This window comes from Ahaetulla prasina, chromosome 3 (assembly GCF_028640845.1).
Source record: "Ahaetulla prasina isolate Xishuangbanna chromosome 3, ASM2864084v1, whole genome shotgun sequence".
Classification (NCBI taxonomy): domain Eukaryota; kingdom Metazoa; phylum Chordata; class Lepidosauria; order Squamata; family Colubridae; genus Ahaetulla; species Ahaetulla prasina.
In genome coordinates this window covers 162,179,785-162,198,130 of record NC_080541.1, presented here as the reverse complement: position 1 = coordinate 162,198,130, position 18,346 = coordinate 162,179,785, and the positions used below count along the sequence as shown (strand labels likewise).

General features: G+C 37.6%; 1 protein-coding gene across 1 annotated transcript; it reads left to right on the top strand.

Annotated features, from left to right (window-relative positions):
• The first annotated feature begins 3,075 nt into the window (after positions 1-3,075).
• LEPROT (leptin receptor overlapping transcript) lies at positions 3,076-16,756 on the top strand. Its single transcript, XM_058177614.1, has 4 exons — positions 3,076-3,163; positions 3,993-4,068; positions 4,832-5,018; positions 14,201-16,756. The coding sequence occupies exons 1-4, from the start codon at positions 3,148-3,150 to the stop codon at positions 14,315-14,317; spliced, it is 396 nt and encodes a 131-aa protein (XP_058033597.1). The 5' UTR covers positions 3,076-3,147; the 3' UTR covers positions 14,318-16,756.
• The last annotated feature ends 1,590 nt before the right edge of the window (positions 16,757-18,346 follow it).

Genomic DNA, 18,346 nt, shown 5'->3' with positions numbered 1-18,346 from the left:
AAGCCCATTGAACTGTGAATAGTCTGAAAGATCTGTATATATTAAAAATTTCAAAGAACTCAGTCCATTTGATTTGTATTTATTCTTTGTGGAATAAAAGTTTGAAGATGTGGAAGGATAAAAAGATGTAAAGGTACATCAGACATGATGACATGGAAATGGTAAATTTGAATCCATTTTCTTTTTAAATAAGCCCATAAAAGTCTGTGACAATTGATCCCCCACTACAATTTTCTGAATTTATATTTTGGGGAACCTTCAAACGACAGATCCTTGTTCAATTATTATTTCATGGAATTTTAAAATATATAAAAATGATGCTGTCTTCTATCTGTAGCTTTCCTGTGCTTTGACACTTTTTAAAAAAATCTCTTCCTTATGAAACAATACCTACTATTCCCTTTGGATTGCTTGCAATTCTACCAATGTCCTCTGGGTATGAATGCTCAGAGAAGCAATAGATTAAATCGATATAAATGAAGTATCAATTCTTCTTCTTCACAAAAATCTAACTCTTGAATATTATGCTGTGTGCAAAAAAAGGGGAAATGAATGGACTTTTTTTGTTGAAGCCACTTCATTTTGTTAGGAGACAAATTATGCTGATGAAGTGCTTTTCTTATGTAGTTGTGGACATTTAAGGCAGGGGAAAGAGGGATGCAGTGGCTCAGTGGCTAAGACGCTGAGCTTGTTGATCGAAAGGTCGGCAGTTCAAATCGCTAGTGCCACGTAACGGGGTGAGCTCCCATTAGTTGTCCCAGCTTCTGCCAACCTAGCTGTTCGAAAGCACGTAAAAAAATGCAAGTAAAAAAATAGGAGACATCTTCGGACAGCACTGGCTCTTCTGCTTTGAAACAGAGATAAGCACTGCCCCCTAGAGTGAGGAACGACTGGCACATATGTGAGAAGGGAATTTTTACCTTTTTAAGGCAGGGAAACATTTGCAAGCATATGCAATATTCATATTACAGGGCCAGTAAAAAAAAAAATCCAGGGTGAAATAGCCATAATGCACAGATGGTACTGAGAAATAGATAAAAAAATATAAAACAGGCATTATAATTCAGGAATTTGTTCTCTACAGCAGCCAATGGTAAGACTAGAACCAACCAATGAAAGCTTTATAGCGACAGATCTAAACTTGAAATAAGGAATTTCCTGACTTTCAGAGGCATTAACAAATTGAACAACCTGTCCCTTTGAAGAATAGGGTAATCAGTGGACATTTTAAAGAGATGATTGAGCAACTATTTGTTCCACACTGGACAGAGTTTGGATTAGAAGACCTCCAAAGTTTCTTCTAACTCTGAGTCTCTGTTTACTGAGAACACCCACCATCCGTGACTTGAACTTTAAAACTTCAAACTGATGGCACTTCCAAATGAAGGTCTTCACACTACTCTAGAAGTAATCATTTGAATGATTTTCTTTCCCTGTCCTATCACCCTCTTCATCTGGGAAAAGAAGAAATCTCTTCATGCTTTTCTAAACATTTTGATCATGGGTTAAACTGCTTATGAGGAATCCAAAGAGTAAAAACTGGAATTTCATTTCCTGTGCCACTACAGGTTTTTGCGTAGGTATAGTATGTTCTAAAAATGCCAAATCATTTCTAAATATCAGCATGCCCATGGGAGAACATAAGAATAGAAGTATTCTGTTGTATGTTCATAAACCCATGAGTGATTTTTTTTTTCCAGACAAGCTTCCCCAACCCTTGGCAAATTATCCCCCAAAACAAATACTTCTTAAAATTAAAAGGGGATGTAAATTTATTTTCCCGAAAACTCTTGAGATGACAGTAAAGCAAAAACCAGTTCATTTTAGTCCCAAAGGTGCTTTTTCAGGAGGTAACTGGACTTTCTGGTTTTTCTTCAGCTCTGGTTGGATGGTGGGGAATGGAGGATTCATTCCCCACAATCCAGCCAGAGCTGAAGAAGCTTCTTGGATGAGAAGTGAAATGTCTTCAAAGAAAAACCAGTCCAGTTGTCTCTTGAAAAAGCACCTTTGGGACAACCATGACCTGGATGACTGAGAATCTCCATAGACAGTTCATTTTACCTTGCAAATTCTCCTCTCCTGCTAAAAAGACGCTCAGACAAAAGTCAGCCAGCTGGTTGTCAACAGGAGGGCTTGGCTGTGCTTTAACAGAATAACAAGAATAACAGAGTTGGAAGGGACCTTGGAGGTCTTCTAGTCCGACCCCCTGCACAAGCAGGAGGCCTTATACTATTTCGGACTTTATTCCTGTCCTCTAAGCAGATGCTAGATGAGGGCTGTTAACAGAGCAATCTGCACGTACAACACCTGGTTTTATTCTTTTCATGTATTATTACCGGTTGCATGATTGTTAAAGTGTTTGGTACACAAAACTCCCCCCCCCCAGATCAAAGGTTAAGGGGCATGCATAAGAGCACAAGCGTGCCTACCGTTCCTGTCCTATTGTTTCCTTTCGTTATATCCAATTAATATAGTTATTACATACTCATACTTATATATATATGCTTATATATTGTATAGTTATTTCATGCTTATGCTTATATATACTGTGTGACAAAATAAATAAATAAATAAAATAAAGGTACTAATGAGAAACTTTACCAAAGACCTAACTAATCCAGTACAGTAATACCTACATACAAGAATGATAAAACGACCCCCCCCAAAAATCGTATTTCCTTAGGTAACACAAGCTGCCATGGAGAGCGCGCGGGAGAAACAAACAATACAAGTAAAATTTATTTCTACTTTCTCGAACGGTGGAGAAACAAGAACTTCCTATGGAGAGAATTCCTGACTCAAAACCTATGGGGAAGAGCAGCAACCCCCGTGAGATTTACTCGCAAGCTGTTCGAAACACGAAGCAGCCCATCGATATTTCTTTCGTGAAAGATCTCCGCTCGATCCCGCTAGATCCCCGAAGCGGTGGCGCGCCGACAACTCGGGATGAGTATTTGGGTATTTTTGTTTCGGCGAGGCAACTTCTTCCCAGTTCTCCCTCTTTTTCCCCCTTCTCCTTGAGGGAAGGGGCAGGCGTTCGCAGGGGACCACGTGAAGAGAAGGCGGAAGAAGCTTCCTTACACTCCGCCTCCTCTGCCTCGAAATCCGGAAAGCGATCGTGAGAATCGCCCCTTCAAGGAAGGAGGCATGGCGGGGATCAAAGGTACCAGCCGTTTCCCCCGCTTCTCTGGGAGGGATTGTCTTGAGGAAGTCGTAGATTTCCACCTTCTCCTCATTAGCGACCATCGCTGTGGCAACCGCATCTCTTCCCCGAGAGATCCCAAGATCTCTTTCTCTTTCCCATCTTCTCGCCGGCTACTCAGGCTCTCTTCGTAAAGAATTTTTAGTTTGTACGACTCTTTTCTATTCTGCTGTTGCTAGTGGTGGTGTCGCTTTCTCCTGCACCCTGCCCGGGATTTCCCCAAGGACATTTCAGTCCCGCAGAAAACAGAGTTCAAACTAGAAAAGGATCCACTGGCAAGTACCAAAGTATGGACCTTTGGGTGCCAGGCAAAGTTTACTCTTTGCTGTCATTTCCTTCTCTTCGCCCATCCTGTAGAAGCACTCCTTGACCGCTCCCTTGTCTCATCTCAGCAGATTTTTTGGGTGCATTGAAACCACTAAGACCAGTTTGTCCTATTTCTGTTCCACTTTGTTGAACTATTTCTGTTCTGTGGTGTAATTGAAAATTCAAGCCAAAATCTAAGAACAGAAGTTCCCAATCAGGAAAGGATCTTTTTGTAAGCATCATAGAAGTTTGCTCCTTCAATAAACTGTAGTAAGTACAAAGGCAGCATTTTTAAAGGAAATATGAAATCATTCTATATGGTCAAGTTAATGACATCATTTACATCTCTGCTTAGAACTTCCATGATGTGTGCTAACATTTTTTTTAAAGAATGTCAGCAGCCAGTGATTTTATAATTATGTTTATGAGAGTTGGTTTGTTAAAATTAAACTGAGTGACATTCTTTTTATTTCCACTTTTACAGCTTTGGTTGGTTTATCATTCACTGGAGTCATTGGTTTGACATTTCTTATGTTGGGATGTGCCTTAGAAACATATGGGTAAGAACATGTTAGTTTGAGTAAGAGAATATCAGTTCTTTGTTATCAATCATGTAAATTCTGAACACATTTATTTGGTATAAAAGTCTATAAATATAGTAGACTACAATCTGAGTAGTAGTGGTGGGATTAATACTTGGAAAGGTATGAAAAGAGAGGAAAACTGAACTGAACCCGGCAAAAATGTACTAAAAACAGTGGATTGAACATATGTGGATCAAAGAAGTGGGAATTGGGGAAGCAGTATGAAGTGACTTATATACAGATAGTGCTCGACTTAAAACAATTCATTTAGTAACCAATGTTACAATGGAACTGAAAAAAGTGACTTAAGATCATTTTTTGCATTTACAACCATTACAGCATCTTTAAGGACACGTGATCAAAATTTGGACATTTGTCAACTGGCATGTGTTTATGACAGTTGCAGTGTCTCACCAGGGTCATGTGACCTTTTGTGACCTTCTGACAAGCAAAGTCAAAGGGGAAGCCAGATTCACTTAATAACCATGTTACTAACTTGATGTGATTCACTTAACAGTTGTGAAGTGGCAAGAAAAATCATAAAAACGGGCAACACTCACTTAACAGTTGTCTTGTTTACCAGTAGGAATTTTGGCCTCAATTGTGGTCGCATGTTGAAGTGTGATGAGATAGATATGTGAATGCATACAGCTGCATTTTTGTAGATGACAAAAGAAGTTGATATTGCATATACATTTATTTTAAACTATCTTAATGTCCTATTTTTATCATTCTGCAGTACCTACTGGCCATTATTTGTCTTGATATTTTATGCCATATGCCCTATTCCTCACTTTATTGCAACAAGAGTAAGCGATGATACAGACGCAGCAAGCAGTACTTGCAAGGAACTGTCGTATTTTTTCACAACTGGAATTGTGGTCTCTGCTTTTGGACTTCCTATCATTCTTGCACGTGTTGAAGTGGTAAGTCCTGTAGCAAGACAATGAGAGTCAACATGTATGTCTGCAGAATTCTTGCTGTGTGGAAGAATTCTGAACAAATGATTTCCGTTAATTAGCACATTTATAACATTGTCATTGAAAAACATTGTGTACCAAATTCTTGATATGATAGGATGGGTTCTTTCAGGCATTTCCTTCATAAGTGCCAGGAGACATTAGGTTCATATATTGTGCTAAATTATGGTTTAACAAATCACAACTTCAACCACAAACCACAAGCTGGTTTGGAAATGATTATGGCTGGGTTTTTGATCAGATAATCAATACATTTTACTGAGGTCACAGAACAATAGTGAAGATTTATGACATTGCTTCAGGCAATAAGAAAGAAAATAACATCAATAAGAAAGAAAATAACATACAGTATTAACAGGAAAAAAAGATGACTTTTTATCTTCATGTACTTTCTTCTTGTAATATTGCCATGTCTGGCAAACTGCCAAACAAAATTGTGTAATTTGTTACTTTGAAACTTTGTCTGCAAGCAAAAGTTCAAATAAAAGTTGTTTAGATTTTTGTATTAAGGAGATAACATAGAGTATGCAGTACAGAAAAATGGGTTACTATTTCAGTTCTCTCTCATGAATATTTGCTGGAAGTTGGGAGAAATTGCTGAAGGGATGATATTACAAAATGTAAGAATGAAAATTCTCAGATGCTTTGGAAGAATAAGCTGTTTGAGTTGTTTCCTGTCTATGGATTAAATAACTAGTTCCTAGTTAGTATATTTGCAGAGATTCTATCTTGATGAACCAAAACTAGTGATATGTGAATCAACCTGTTTTTCAACAGTTAAACTCACGCAGGCTGCACCTGTGGCTTGTTGAATTTCATTACTTGCTAAAACATATACCGTGACTTGTTGACTACTATGGCTGATTTCTGCAATGTGCTAAATTATAATCTAGCATACTACTCCTGGAAGAAGAGTAAAAAAAATATTCACATATTTAGATGATACAGTGTATATTTTTAAAGAAGTGGTGTTTTTATTTTCTTTTATTTTGGACTTTGCATTATTTTTTCAGAATTTGTTTTGGAAATTGCAAAACTTGATTTCGATATGTACTATCTCTTTTTTTTTTCACCAGTGGGAATAAGTGTACTGCATGAAAGGTCCTTGGTGCTCTCTGAGCTTTGTAATTTTCTTGCAAATGTTTCATGACCTAAACTAGATAATATCATCAGTTCACTGTATGTATATATGTATTTATATATACAGTATATATATATGTATGCAGGGGCATGGTGCCTCAGTGGTTAGAGATGCCTGGTGTTCTGACCTAGGCTTCCTGATATAGTAAAAAGCACACAATTAGTCCCAAACCCCCTTTTTTTTATTTTAACGGCTGTGAATTCCTTTATCTTTATCTTCTTTGACATGCTGCCAAAGACCTAATTGGCAATTATCTTGGCAAGGCCACACGGAAACACAGAGTCAAAAATGGAGCTTCAAAATACAAACCGACACCATCCACAGTGTTGCTTCCTGCAAAGGCCCATGTGCCTTTGCTCTTCCTTTATGTCTTATGGGAGGGGTCAATCATCTCCAAGCCTTACTCCCCAGTCGTCCCTTTTGTTTTAACTGTTCTTGCCTTCTGGCAGCTCTGTGCATGCACGCACTAGGAACAGCCTCCCCCTGTTCCTCTGTCTCTCTGATGTCCGACTCTGGAGGCTCTGGAGTCTGCACATAACTCCCAGATGGCCCTGGCCCCATCTCTGCCTCCAACACAGAGCCCTTGTCTGAGCCTTCCCCAGACTCCAGGACTGACCCATGTTTCTCCCCAGTCTACTGACTGTCCGACTCTGCTGGCAGCTCTGCAGGCTGCTGGCGGACCACAACACTTGGCTTTTCAGCTAGAAAGCCGATAGCTCATGTTCAAGACCCAAGTGCCGCACAACGGGGTGAGATCCTGTCCTTGGCCTAACTGCTGCCCACCTAGTGGTTTGAAAGCATGCAAATGCAAGTAGATAAATCGATACCATTTCTATGGGAAGGTGATAGCATTCTGTGTGCTTCTGCGTATCGGCATGCTGGCTACATGACCACAGAAATGTCTGTGGACAACTCTGGCTCCCACAGCTAAGAAACAGAGATGAGCAACCGCCCTCTAGAATTGGACATGAATGGATGGGGGAAACCTTTACCTTATATGTATGTATGCATGTATGTATACAGTGTACTGTTGTGTTGCTATACACAACAATAGCCCTGATAAATTTTGGTTACATTTAGAATGAATGGAAAATGCAACAGAAGTAAAAATATATTTAGCATTGTTGCATTCCATTAATTTTACATATCCTGTTACTCTTGGTTGTTACATTCAGCGATGAGTCTTCTTCCAGCCCATTCACATTGTTCTCTGTATTAATTCTGTGTACCTTTATTTATTTGTTATTTTTCAATTTTTGTAATCCTGCCTTTATTGTTTTTATAAATAACTCAAAGCAACAAACATACCTTCCTCCTCCTATTTTCCCCACAATAACAACGCTGCGAGGTTAGTTGGGCTGAGAGACAGATGTTTATTATAATTCTATTGATTGTGTTTGTTGTAATTTACTGAGTGCCCAGTAGGATCAGTTAAGCAATAGGATACCCAGTAAAATGACACAATAGATTTCTTCAGAGTTTTTGAGCTTGTCTTGATGATTAAATAATGGGTGTTCTTATTAAAACATAATTATAAATATATCTATATGTCTCATCTTAGGTTATAGGGTTGTTTCTCAATTTCTTGATTCCATTGTTTTTGTGTTAATTCCTTGACTTGTTGCAGTTATAAAATTGTCTCTGCCAATTTCTGAGAATATTAGCAATAACACCTAATATTTTCTGCTATACTTTTGGCTAAGTGTATATTTTCTTATGAAAGATACAATTATAAGAAAAAAACCCAATTCCACAGTTATACCACTAGAGGGAGCCCTAATTCTTTCCTATTCTTACTAAAATAAATTTAGCTTCTGGTTAAAAATATAAAATGGAGAAAATCATTTTCTGACAATTTTCTTTGGAGAGGAAATATAAGCACTGTCATATCCGTAGAGCTAAAGATTCATCATAAAAAAATAAATTAAGAAGGCATAACCCCATCCCCACAGATGGGGACTGCAGCCAAGAAATTAAAAGACGCTTGCTCCTGAGGAAGAAAGTTATGGGAAATCTAGATAGCTTACTAAAAAGAGGAGACCTCACCCTGCCAATAAAAGTGCATATAGTCAAGGCTATGGTTTTCCAAGTTACAATGTATGGCTTTGAAACTTGGACCATAAGAAAGGCTGAGTGCCAAAGAATTGAGGCCTTTGAATTATGGAACTGGAGAAGACTTGGACTGCAAGGCGATCAAACCGGTCAGTCCTAGAGGAGATCAACCCTGATTGCTCTTTAGAAGGCCAGATCCTGAAGATGAAACTCAAATACTTTGGCCACCTAATGAGAAGGAAGGATCACTGGAGAAGAGCCTAATGCTGGGAAAGATTGAGGGCAAAAGAAGAACGGGACGACAGAGAACGAGATGGCTGGATGGAGTCACTGAAGCAGTCGGTGTGAGCTTAAATGGACTCCAGAGGATGGTAGAGGACAGGAAGGCCTGGAGGAACATTGTCCATGGGGTCGTGATGGGTTGGACATGACTTTGCAACTAACAACAACTTGATATTGCGTAACCAATGTGGCTTAGTGGCTAAGACACGGTGGCTTAGTGCCTAAGACGCTGAGCCTGTCGATCAAAGGTCGGCAGTTCAGCAGTTCGAATCCCTAGTGCCGCGTAATGGGGTGAGCTCCCATTACTTGTTCCAGCTTCTGCCAACCTAGCAGTTCGAAAGCACATAAAAAATGCAAGTAGAAAAAATAGGGATCACCACCCACAACTTTTAAAGGCAAGTTGTTCCACTTATTAATTGTTCTAACTGTCAGGAAATTTCTCCTTAGTTCTAAGTTGCTTCTTTCCTTGATCAGTTTCCACCCATTGCCTCTTGTTCTACCCTCAGGTGCTTTGGAGAACAGCCCGACTCCCTCTTCTTTGTGGCAGCCCCTGAGATATTGGAACACTGCTATCATGTCTTCCCTAGTCCTTCTTTTCATTAAACTAGACATTCTCAATTCCTGCAACTGTTCTTACGTTTTAGCCTTCAATCCCCTAATCATCTTTGATAGATGATAAAGCACATTTACTTTATCAGATTGGTATCAATGGTATGCAAAGGACAATCTAAAATGTATCCATTTTGAATTAAAACTCCACTATTAAATGAGGTTTTGTTCGTAGTAAGCATGTTTATGATTCTTTTAGTTTCATAGATAAGCAGCATCTTAGCTGTACTATGAAAAATAATTATGAAAATACCTAGAGTGGGAAAACCTGGTACAATAGCACAAATTATTTAAATCGATTTTAATTTTTGACCAAAAATAGTAATAAAATAAAAATGGAGACATTGGTATTTTAATACTGAAATAGATTATCTAGTTGAAATAGATTATCTGATAGACAATACTTGGGAGACTAATCACAGAAGCATAGGTTTCCCAAGGGGATGAGCAATATAAAAAGACTGAAAGCCCTTCCCTTTAATGTGTATTACCTGCATCTCATGCATGTAAAAAGGGGCAGTATTTTGATTATCTGGTGCTGTCTGCTATTTAGTCATTTTTATCTGCCCCACCACATACTGGTTCAAAATTGTCTTTGAGATATCTAGTTAATAAAGTACCACTGCATTGGGCTCAGCTCTTTAGACAAATACTTCCCATCTCTCTGTGATGGAGATGGGTGGATTCTAAATAAGATAGATAGATAGTGTTGTGGTCTGCCAGCAGCCTGTGGAGCTGACAATGGAGTCGGGCAGCGATGAGGCTGAGGTGAGGCCAGGTCCATCAGGGAGTGAGGTGTGGACTCCAGAGTCTCCAGAGACTGATAGTAGTGAGGCAGAGGAACAGGAGGAGCCTGTTCCTAATGCACACATGAGAAGAGCTGCCAGAAGGCAAGAGCAGCTCAAGCAAAAAGGACAACTCAGGAGTAGAGCCAAGAGATGATTGGCCCCTCCCATAAGGCTTAAAACAGACCAGTAACGGTGTTTGGGCTTTGCCGGAAAACAAAGTTGAGAGCTTCATCTTCTGCTTCGTCTACGTCTTGCATTTATTTTTGTGACTTCTGAACGTTTGCCAAGAAAGGCCTTTGGCAATTTGCCTAATGCACCAAAGTTTGCGATAGGACTGAGGAATTTGTGTTGGGACGAATTTGTTTTAATTTGAGTTGAACAACGCTGGGAATGAAGTATTCTCAGCTGTTTGAATAAAGTGTGTTTGTTTTTTCACGGACTGAGTTTCCTACTACCTACTTGGGCCTGGGTCACAACAGATAGATAGATAGATAGATAGATAGATAGATAGATAGATAGATAGATAGATAGATAGATAGATGCAAGAGAGGTTTGTGTGGATGGATGGTCAGATGATAGAGATAGATAGATGATTTAGACAGACAGAAGACAGACAGACAGACAGACACCATGTTTCTACCGGTTCTTATATTAATTTTTCCTCCAAAAGATGCATTAGGGCTTATTTTCCAATTAGGTCTTAGTTTCAGGGGAAAACAGTACTAAATGTGTCCATGTGGTTGACAGTCTTAACTGGGGCTTATTTTAGGGGTAGGGTTTAAATTACGAGCATTCTGAAAAATCATGCCAGGACTTATTTCAGGGAAATAAGTTAGGGGAACAGAATAGATAGATAGATAGATAGATAGATAGATAGATAGATAGATAGATAGATAGATGGATGGATGGATGGATGGATGGATGGATGGATAAAGGCATTGTGTCAAGGTTCCAGAAAAACCTCTTCTGCATAAAAAAAACTCAGAAGCCATTGTTTTTCAGAGTTCTTTACTAGCATGAGGAAACTGGCACACGATGAGTGAAATTCCAAAACTGAATTTCCAGATTCTTTTCCCAGTTATACAAACCCCAAGAGTCCCACCCCCCTGACCCCTTTGATGGTCACATGGTCCCACGTTCTCCCAGTTCATTCGAATATCTTCTTGCCACTCTTCCTGCAGATGTGAACACCATCCGACCTTGACCGCTTGAAGAATGTTACCATACCCCTCAACCCCCCTTCTTCCCCTCAGGGGAAAAATGTGGCAGCGTCTGGAACCCTAAAGTCTAGTATGGTTTCCAAGCCTGACACATTGCTTTGATGCCATTCATCCTCTTTATCTGCTGTTTGCCTCCCCATTTCTTGTTAGACTTGCCAAATTTAATAACTTTTTGGGGGACGTTGTCCATCATTGCTGGAGGATAAAATGCTTCTTGCTTTAACATTTTTATAGCATCTTTTGAAATAATAGTTCTTTTATTTTGGTTTTTCACAGTATAGTAAATGGTATCTGTAAAGAAAAACTTGCTCTCAGGACAGGAGTTGATTCATGCCTTGTAGTGTGCTTGATTTACAACTCCATGATACTTTTCATAGTATTTCGTCAAAGCATTAATGATTCGAACCTAAGTGAGAAGTCTGTCATTTTTAAAAATGCTTTTGGTGCACTTTCTAATTATGGTATCCCAAATCCATTAAACCACATAATATTCAAGCACCTCTCCATTTACTTGTTTGATGTGAAACAGAACATATGTGCATGTTTCCCTTCTCCCATTTTCTCCTGCTTTTGACATCATTTTGTTTGTTAAATTGCAATTTTCCGTGACATCTGAATTGGGGAATTATAGTTTAACAAAATTTGGAAGTACTGAAGCATGAAAAACAGAGATGAAGGATCAAACACACACAGCTTGCTCCTGATCAAACAAACTGCACCTGGACTAAGATAATTATGTCTGAATTAATGTATCTTTGACCATGCTACTCACACTTTCAGAGTTTCTTCTGTTATAATTGCTGGCTGAAAGATTTAAGACTTTTATTTCTGAAATTTTCCTTGAAGCAATGGAGAACTGTTACGATATGAAAGATGTTTCCAAACTCCATGCTGTTCCTATAACTAAATATGTCTTATAATACATTATTACTGTATACCACTAGATACAAAACATAATGTGATGAAACAATGTCCCTGACCTCTTAACTTCCCTTTTTAACAATTTGAAGCTTGGCATATTAACATTCTTGCATAATATTTAATAAAAGTTCTCAGTCCTCATGGGGATTGTTGCATTACTTACAAAACCTTTAACTTTGGCACAAATATACATTCTCTTTACAGAAACCATGCCAGGCCACCAATAGAGGGGAAAAAAATTATAAGATGAAGAAAGATAAACAATGTCAAGTCAACCTAAAATGATAATTGCTATGTTTTAAGAGTAGGCTGAAATTCTTTGCTGTTGAGGCATCTTTTAACAAACAACTAATGGACTTCTCAGTGACCAAAAAATTGTCCAAAATTTCGAGCCAGTTGTTAACTTTGGTTACGATCTCCCAGTACTTTATTGGTGTCCACTGATTCTCTAAGGGCCTTTAAACTGCCAATCATGGCTATTGTATTTATTTTCTTCGACATAACAAGTAGTCCCCAACTTAGAATTCCAATTGAACCCAAAATTATGTTGATAAGTGAGACATTTGTTAAGTGAGTTTTGTCTCATTTTATGATCTTTTTTGCCACAGTTGTTAAATGAATCACTGCAGCTGTTAAGTTAGTAACACGGTTCTTAAGTGAATCCGGATTCTCCATTGACTTTGCTTGTCAGAAGTTTACAAAAGTTGACCACGTAACCCCAGGACACTGCAACCTTCATAAACTTGAACCAGTTGCCAAGCATCTGTATTTTGATCGTGGGGATGCTGCAACAGTTGTAAGAATAAAAATGGTCATAAGTCTCTTATTTCAGTGCTGTTGTAACTTCGGTCACTAAGTGAATGATTGTAAGTTGAGGACTACCTGTTCATATATAACAATGGCAGCTTTTCCACCTAATCATTTATAACATGCCAGCTTGATAATTCTTCCCCGTAGCACAGGGGTCCCCAGCCCCCGGGTGGCTCACTACCGGGCCATGGCTCATTCGGAACCAGGCCACATGAACCAAAGGCCAGTGCACATGCATGCAGCTTGACTTGCATGAGCAGTGGGTCAGCACGCATGCATGCAGCTCAATTTGCATGAATGGTGGGGTGGCATGCATGCTCACTTCCCCAGGCCATCGGTTGCGTGGGCCAGTTCTCTCCCCCCCATCGCTGGGCCACCAAGCCATAAAGGTTGAGGACCTCTGCCATAGCAGCTATAGGTTAGAATCATGGAGAAAATGTGTGCTGTCTTCCCTTTTATTGAAAAGTAGTACGAATTCTGGTTCCTGACACAACTATCTGTATTGTTGTTACTTTATTAATTTGTATGTGATTTTTACTGAATTTTATGTCTACTTTTTAGCTTTATTAAGTATAGGTTGTGTATTTTTATTGCATTCTCTGACTCAAGGACAGAATAAAAATTTGATTTTTATTAATTATGTAGCCACTGATAGGTTGGCACATAATCAGTCTCAGAAAGCAGTAGTTGATAAATGAAAAATATTCAAGTCATGAATGAATTCTGGAATTAACAATTTTAGGAAATACAGCTTAAAGAGATGTATATCAGTATGGACCTTATATAATACTCTAATATAATAATTTAAATATAATACATTTAAATGAGCATGTTAAAAAAACAATATTGTTACTATTCCACTTTTCAAATTTCAGATCAAATTGGGCTGTGGTAAGGAACTTAGGGAAGTTCCTAAGGGGAAAATCCAGACTTACAGTTTTATACCAATAATAGGAAACTTCTGTTTTATGTTGTGGCTGATAACTTACAAATAATTCTTCACAATTAGCTTTATGCTTTGGTGGATGAGGTTTCTTGTAAATTTTCATTAATTGCTCTCTTGAGCCATTCAAGGACTTGTAATTGTTTTTATGTCAAGTTTGTTTTAGCAAATTAGATGATGAGTTCTATAATGTTCTATAATTACATAATTAGTAGTTCTCTTGGTTCTTAAAATTTGGTGTTTTATCTTAAGTGCTTTTACCATCATGATGTTGTATTTCTTTGGACTTCTCTAATGCTCAAAATAGCCTATATTTTGTATCAATGAATGAAAGGTTAATTTTATTTTATTTTCTATTTCAGATCAAGTGGGGAGCCTGTGGCCTTGTGCTGGCTGGAAATGCCGTAATTTTTCTTACAGTTTTAGGCTTTTTTGTTCTGTTCGGCAGAGGAGATGATTTTACCTGGGAGCAGTGGTAGAATTTACTGAGATATTAATCTACAGTACATATGTTACACAGGCCTTCCTTGATCTTTGTTCATTTACTTATTATTATTGTAGTGTGTATATGGATATACTACGTATACATATGCACATTAGTGTGTGAATAATTTGATCAGTATTAGCTTAATATAAAGGACATGTACCTTATATACTAGTACCTTTATTTCATGAGATGCAAGTAAATTTCCACAGTACTGTGGGTGAGTTTTTGAGAGTGCAAGAAAAACTATGCAAGTAGGGATTATTTTTGTATTAATGGGAGGCTTTCTTCTGAGTTTTTGAATTAGGAATCCCATTTGCAATTTGGCTTTAAAGCAGGTTAATAAAAGATATTAATTTATCTTCAAGGTAAACACATCGTAATTCTTCAATATAAACTGTTTACTATTCAAAGAATCAGCATATTAAATCACTCTGGTTTCATACAGTTTTAAGGAGCAATTGCCAGATCAACTGCATTTAGAGCAAAAAGCCATCTAGATATCCTTTTATCTTCTGCATGATTAAGAAAATGGGACACAATCTTGTGTATGCCTGGATTGGATCCAGATTCTGCCACCAGTGAACAGAAAAATTATTTTCCTCCACTAGAAACTTCTTGCCAGCAGAAGAACTCCACTTTTGCAATATAAAAAGATGCAGCAATCTTGCAATGTTCTAGAACAGGGGTTCCCAACCTTGGCAACTTTAAGCCTGGTGGACTTCAACTCCCAGAATTTGCTGGCTGGGGTATTCTGGGAGTTGAAGTCCTCCAGGCTTAAAGTTGCCAAATTTGGGGACCCCTGTTCTAGAACATTGAAGAGGTTTTCAGAACATTGGGAGAGAAATGCTTGGGTGGGGTTGGACTAGATGACCTACAAGGTTCCTTCCAACTCTGATAATCTATTAAATGTTCCCACGATCAGAAAACCTCTCGGGGTCAGAAAACCTGTTCCCAATTTAACAATATCACTTTTTGAGAATCCATGTATTTCTTTAAATAAAAAGCTAGTTTTTATAAGAAGTTATTACATCATGGATACCTATCTGGTAGTAGGTTTCATTTAATATAATGAAGCATATTTCTGAGTAAAGATGTGCCTTATAAATATTAAATAAACACTTTGCTTTGGTCTCTGTTGCCCTTTAGGAAGCTACAGTGTATTTTCCATCCCCAAATAAGTATACAATTTGTGCAGTAAAATGATCTATAAATTTAATACTGATGTTCATAAATCACATTACTTTTCAGTAGGTATTAGAGTATTGCTTTTTTTCACTTTAAAATAGGAATACGGTCTTTTGAAGATGAGGGAAATCTGTTTTGTTTGTTTCTGGTATAAACTTAAATAACTCCTATGTTCCTGTGGGTAAATTGTTTGAAACAAAATTGTTAGGTTCATAAAGATTCACAATAGCTTTAAGTAACAACCTCCAACTTAGTCGTCTTACAACTTATATGTAAGCAAATATGTACTGTAGTAGTTTTCATTAGGTTATAGAAAAGCAAACTTCAAATTTACCTGTCAGGCTTGGAAGCAGAGGTGGTATTCAGCAGGTTCTGACCAGTTCTGGAGAACTGGTAGTGGAAATTTTGAGTAGTTCAGAGAGCCGGTAAATACCACCTCTGACTGGCCCCACCATCATTTATTCTCTATCTCCTGAGTCCTAGCTGATTGGGAGGAAATGGGGATTTTGCAGTAACTTTCCCCTGGGGTGGGGAGGGAATGGAGATTTTACAGTATCCTTCCCCTGGAGTGGGGTGGGAATGGAGATTTTATAGTATCCTTCCCCTGCCACACCCACTAAGGCCGCAGAACCAGTGGTAAAAAATTTTGAACCCCACCACTGGCTGGAAGTCATCTTTTGCATTACTGGAGTCTAGGGAGAAAATGTTTAAATAATTCCCAGGAACTTTTCTATGTTGAAAAGGAATTTTTTAAAAACTACAATAACCAATGCAGTTTTGAGTAGTCTCTTTCCTTTTGGGGAACATTGACCATAAAGAAATTTATGTAGTTTAAATACTCACATCTTAACCATCCCAGAAAAGAGAGCTCTCCTCCTCCTTACTCATTTCATCTCGTTCTCCTGGAAAAAGTCCAAAAATAAAAAGCCCTCTGTTATATTATTTTGTTTCCTTGATGTCCCCCCCCCCACAAAAAAAAATTTCCTGGCCATTGGATGCCTTTCTGTACAGCCACTACATCCAGCTTAATGGAAGGAACGTGCAACCCTTTACATATATGTATGAAACTGCTTAACTTTCAGGGTCTGATTTTGAAAAAAAAAAGTTTTGCATTTTCAGACTTGGTGCATATAAAAACTTTATAATGATTTTATAACCTGTATCATATGAAATACTGAAATTGTGCAATATGTTTGTGACCTGAAACACATATCTTTGGTCTTCAATAAAATAAGATTTTAACATTTTTGTCTGGTATCCTGAATTACTTTGTGTCAACTTGCATCTGATTAGAAATGGCAACTAGTTAAAGATTACATTAATTTACATTAATGTAAATTAATATAATGTATTAATGTTAAACATTAAAATACATTAATGTAATGTATTAAGAATTAATGTAAAGATTACATTAATTCTTAATACATTAAGAAAATGTTGGATAACCATCTGACTGAGATGGTGTAGGGTTTCCTGCCTGGGCAGGGGGTTGGGCTAGAAGGCCTCCAAGGTCCCTTCCAACTCTGTTGTTATATATAATTTTATGTAAAGCAGTATAGGTCAATAATAAAAACCTTCTGTAGCATCTCTTTCGCTATACAGGAGAGAAAATCCTTAAGTTGCAAATAAGTTGCAAAGTCAACTTATTTGCATTTTCCTATCTAAAAATGTGTTCTTAACAGGAAGTATAACAAATATATTCCATACAGCAATGGTTATTGGCTTTAAAATGATGTGTGCTCTTTTTTAATGTATACAAGTAGTCCTCGATTTACAATGGCACTTATAAGTGACTTATGACCATTTTTCATATTTACGACTGTTGCCGCACCCCCATGGTCATGTGATCAAAATTCAGATGCTTGGCAACTGATTCACATTTATGACAGTTGTACTATCCCGGGGTCATGTGATCAGCTTTTGTGACCTTCTGACAAGCAAAGTCAATGTGGAAGCCAGATTCACTTAATAGCCATGTTACTAACTCAACAACTGCAGTGATTCACTTAACGGTGGGAAGAAAGATAGTAAAATGGGCCAAAATTCACTTAAGAAATGTCTCACTTAGCAACAAAAATTTGGGGCTCAATTGCAATCATATGTCAAGGACTACCTGTATTGTATTGCACTGCATGCATGTAGAAGGGAATAGGACTTGGATTGCCTAGCCCTAGTTGTGTCTGACATTTTGAAACTAGTGACCATTATTGGGGATGCTTCTGGCTAGGCATACTTAGAAATACTACTTCAGTAACATTTCAAGAACCATAGTCTCTATTCCTATTTAACATATTGATCAAATTTCTTTAATATACAGCTTTCTTAAATGTAATTGTGTGGAATCTAATGACTCTAATATGCTGATGAACCGAGATTTCTGGAAATAATAGTGATTTGAGATTTTTCTTAATCATTCAGTTGCTGATTTTAAAAGTATTCCAAACCTGTAATGACTAAATGTTAATTATTAAAAAAAAATGCATGTTACTCAGTGGCTGTTTGAATAAATATTCTATGGATTGCATTATTCAGATAGCCTTAAGACTAACAATTCAATAGTAATTTTTTACATAAAGTAACCTGGCTGTTCTTATATATTATCAATAAAATGAAGCCATGCCTCCTTTGGTTTTTTTCCTTTGCCATCTTGTGAAAGAATAAGTTAATCATTTTTAAGTATTATAAAATCATTATTCTGATGATGAATTTATAAAATGTTTTCATTTCATGATGTGGCTCAGGGTGCTATTAATTTGGTTTATAATTGACTTTTGAGTCAAGGTTTCAAGTCTCAGAAATAAATTGAAAGGGAAATCAAATGGCGATTTATGTTTTC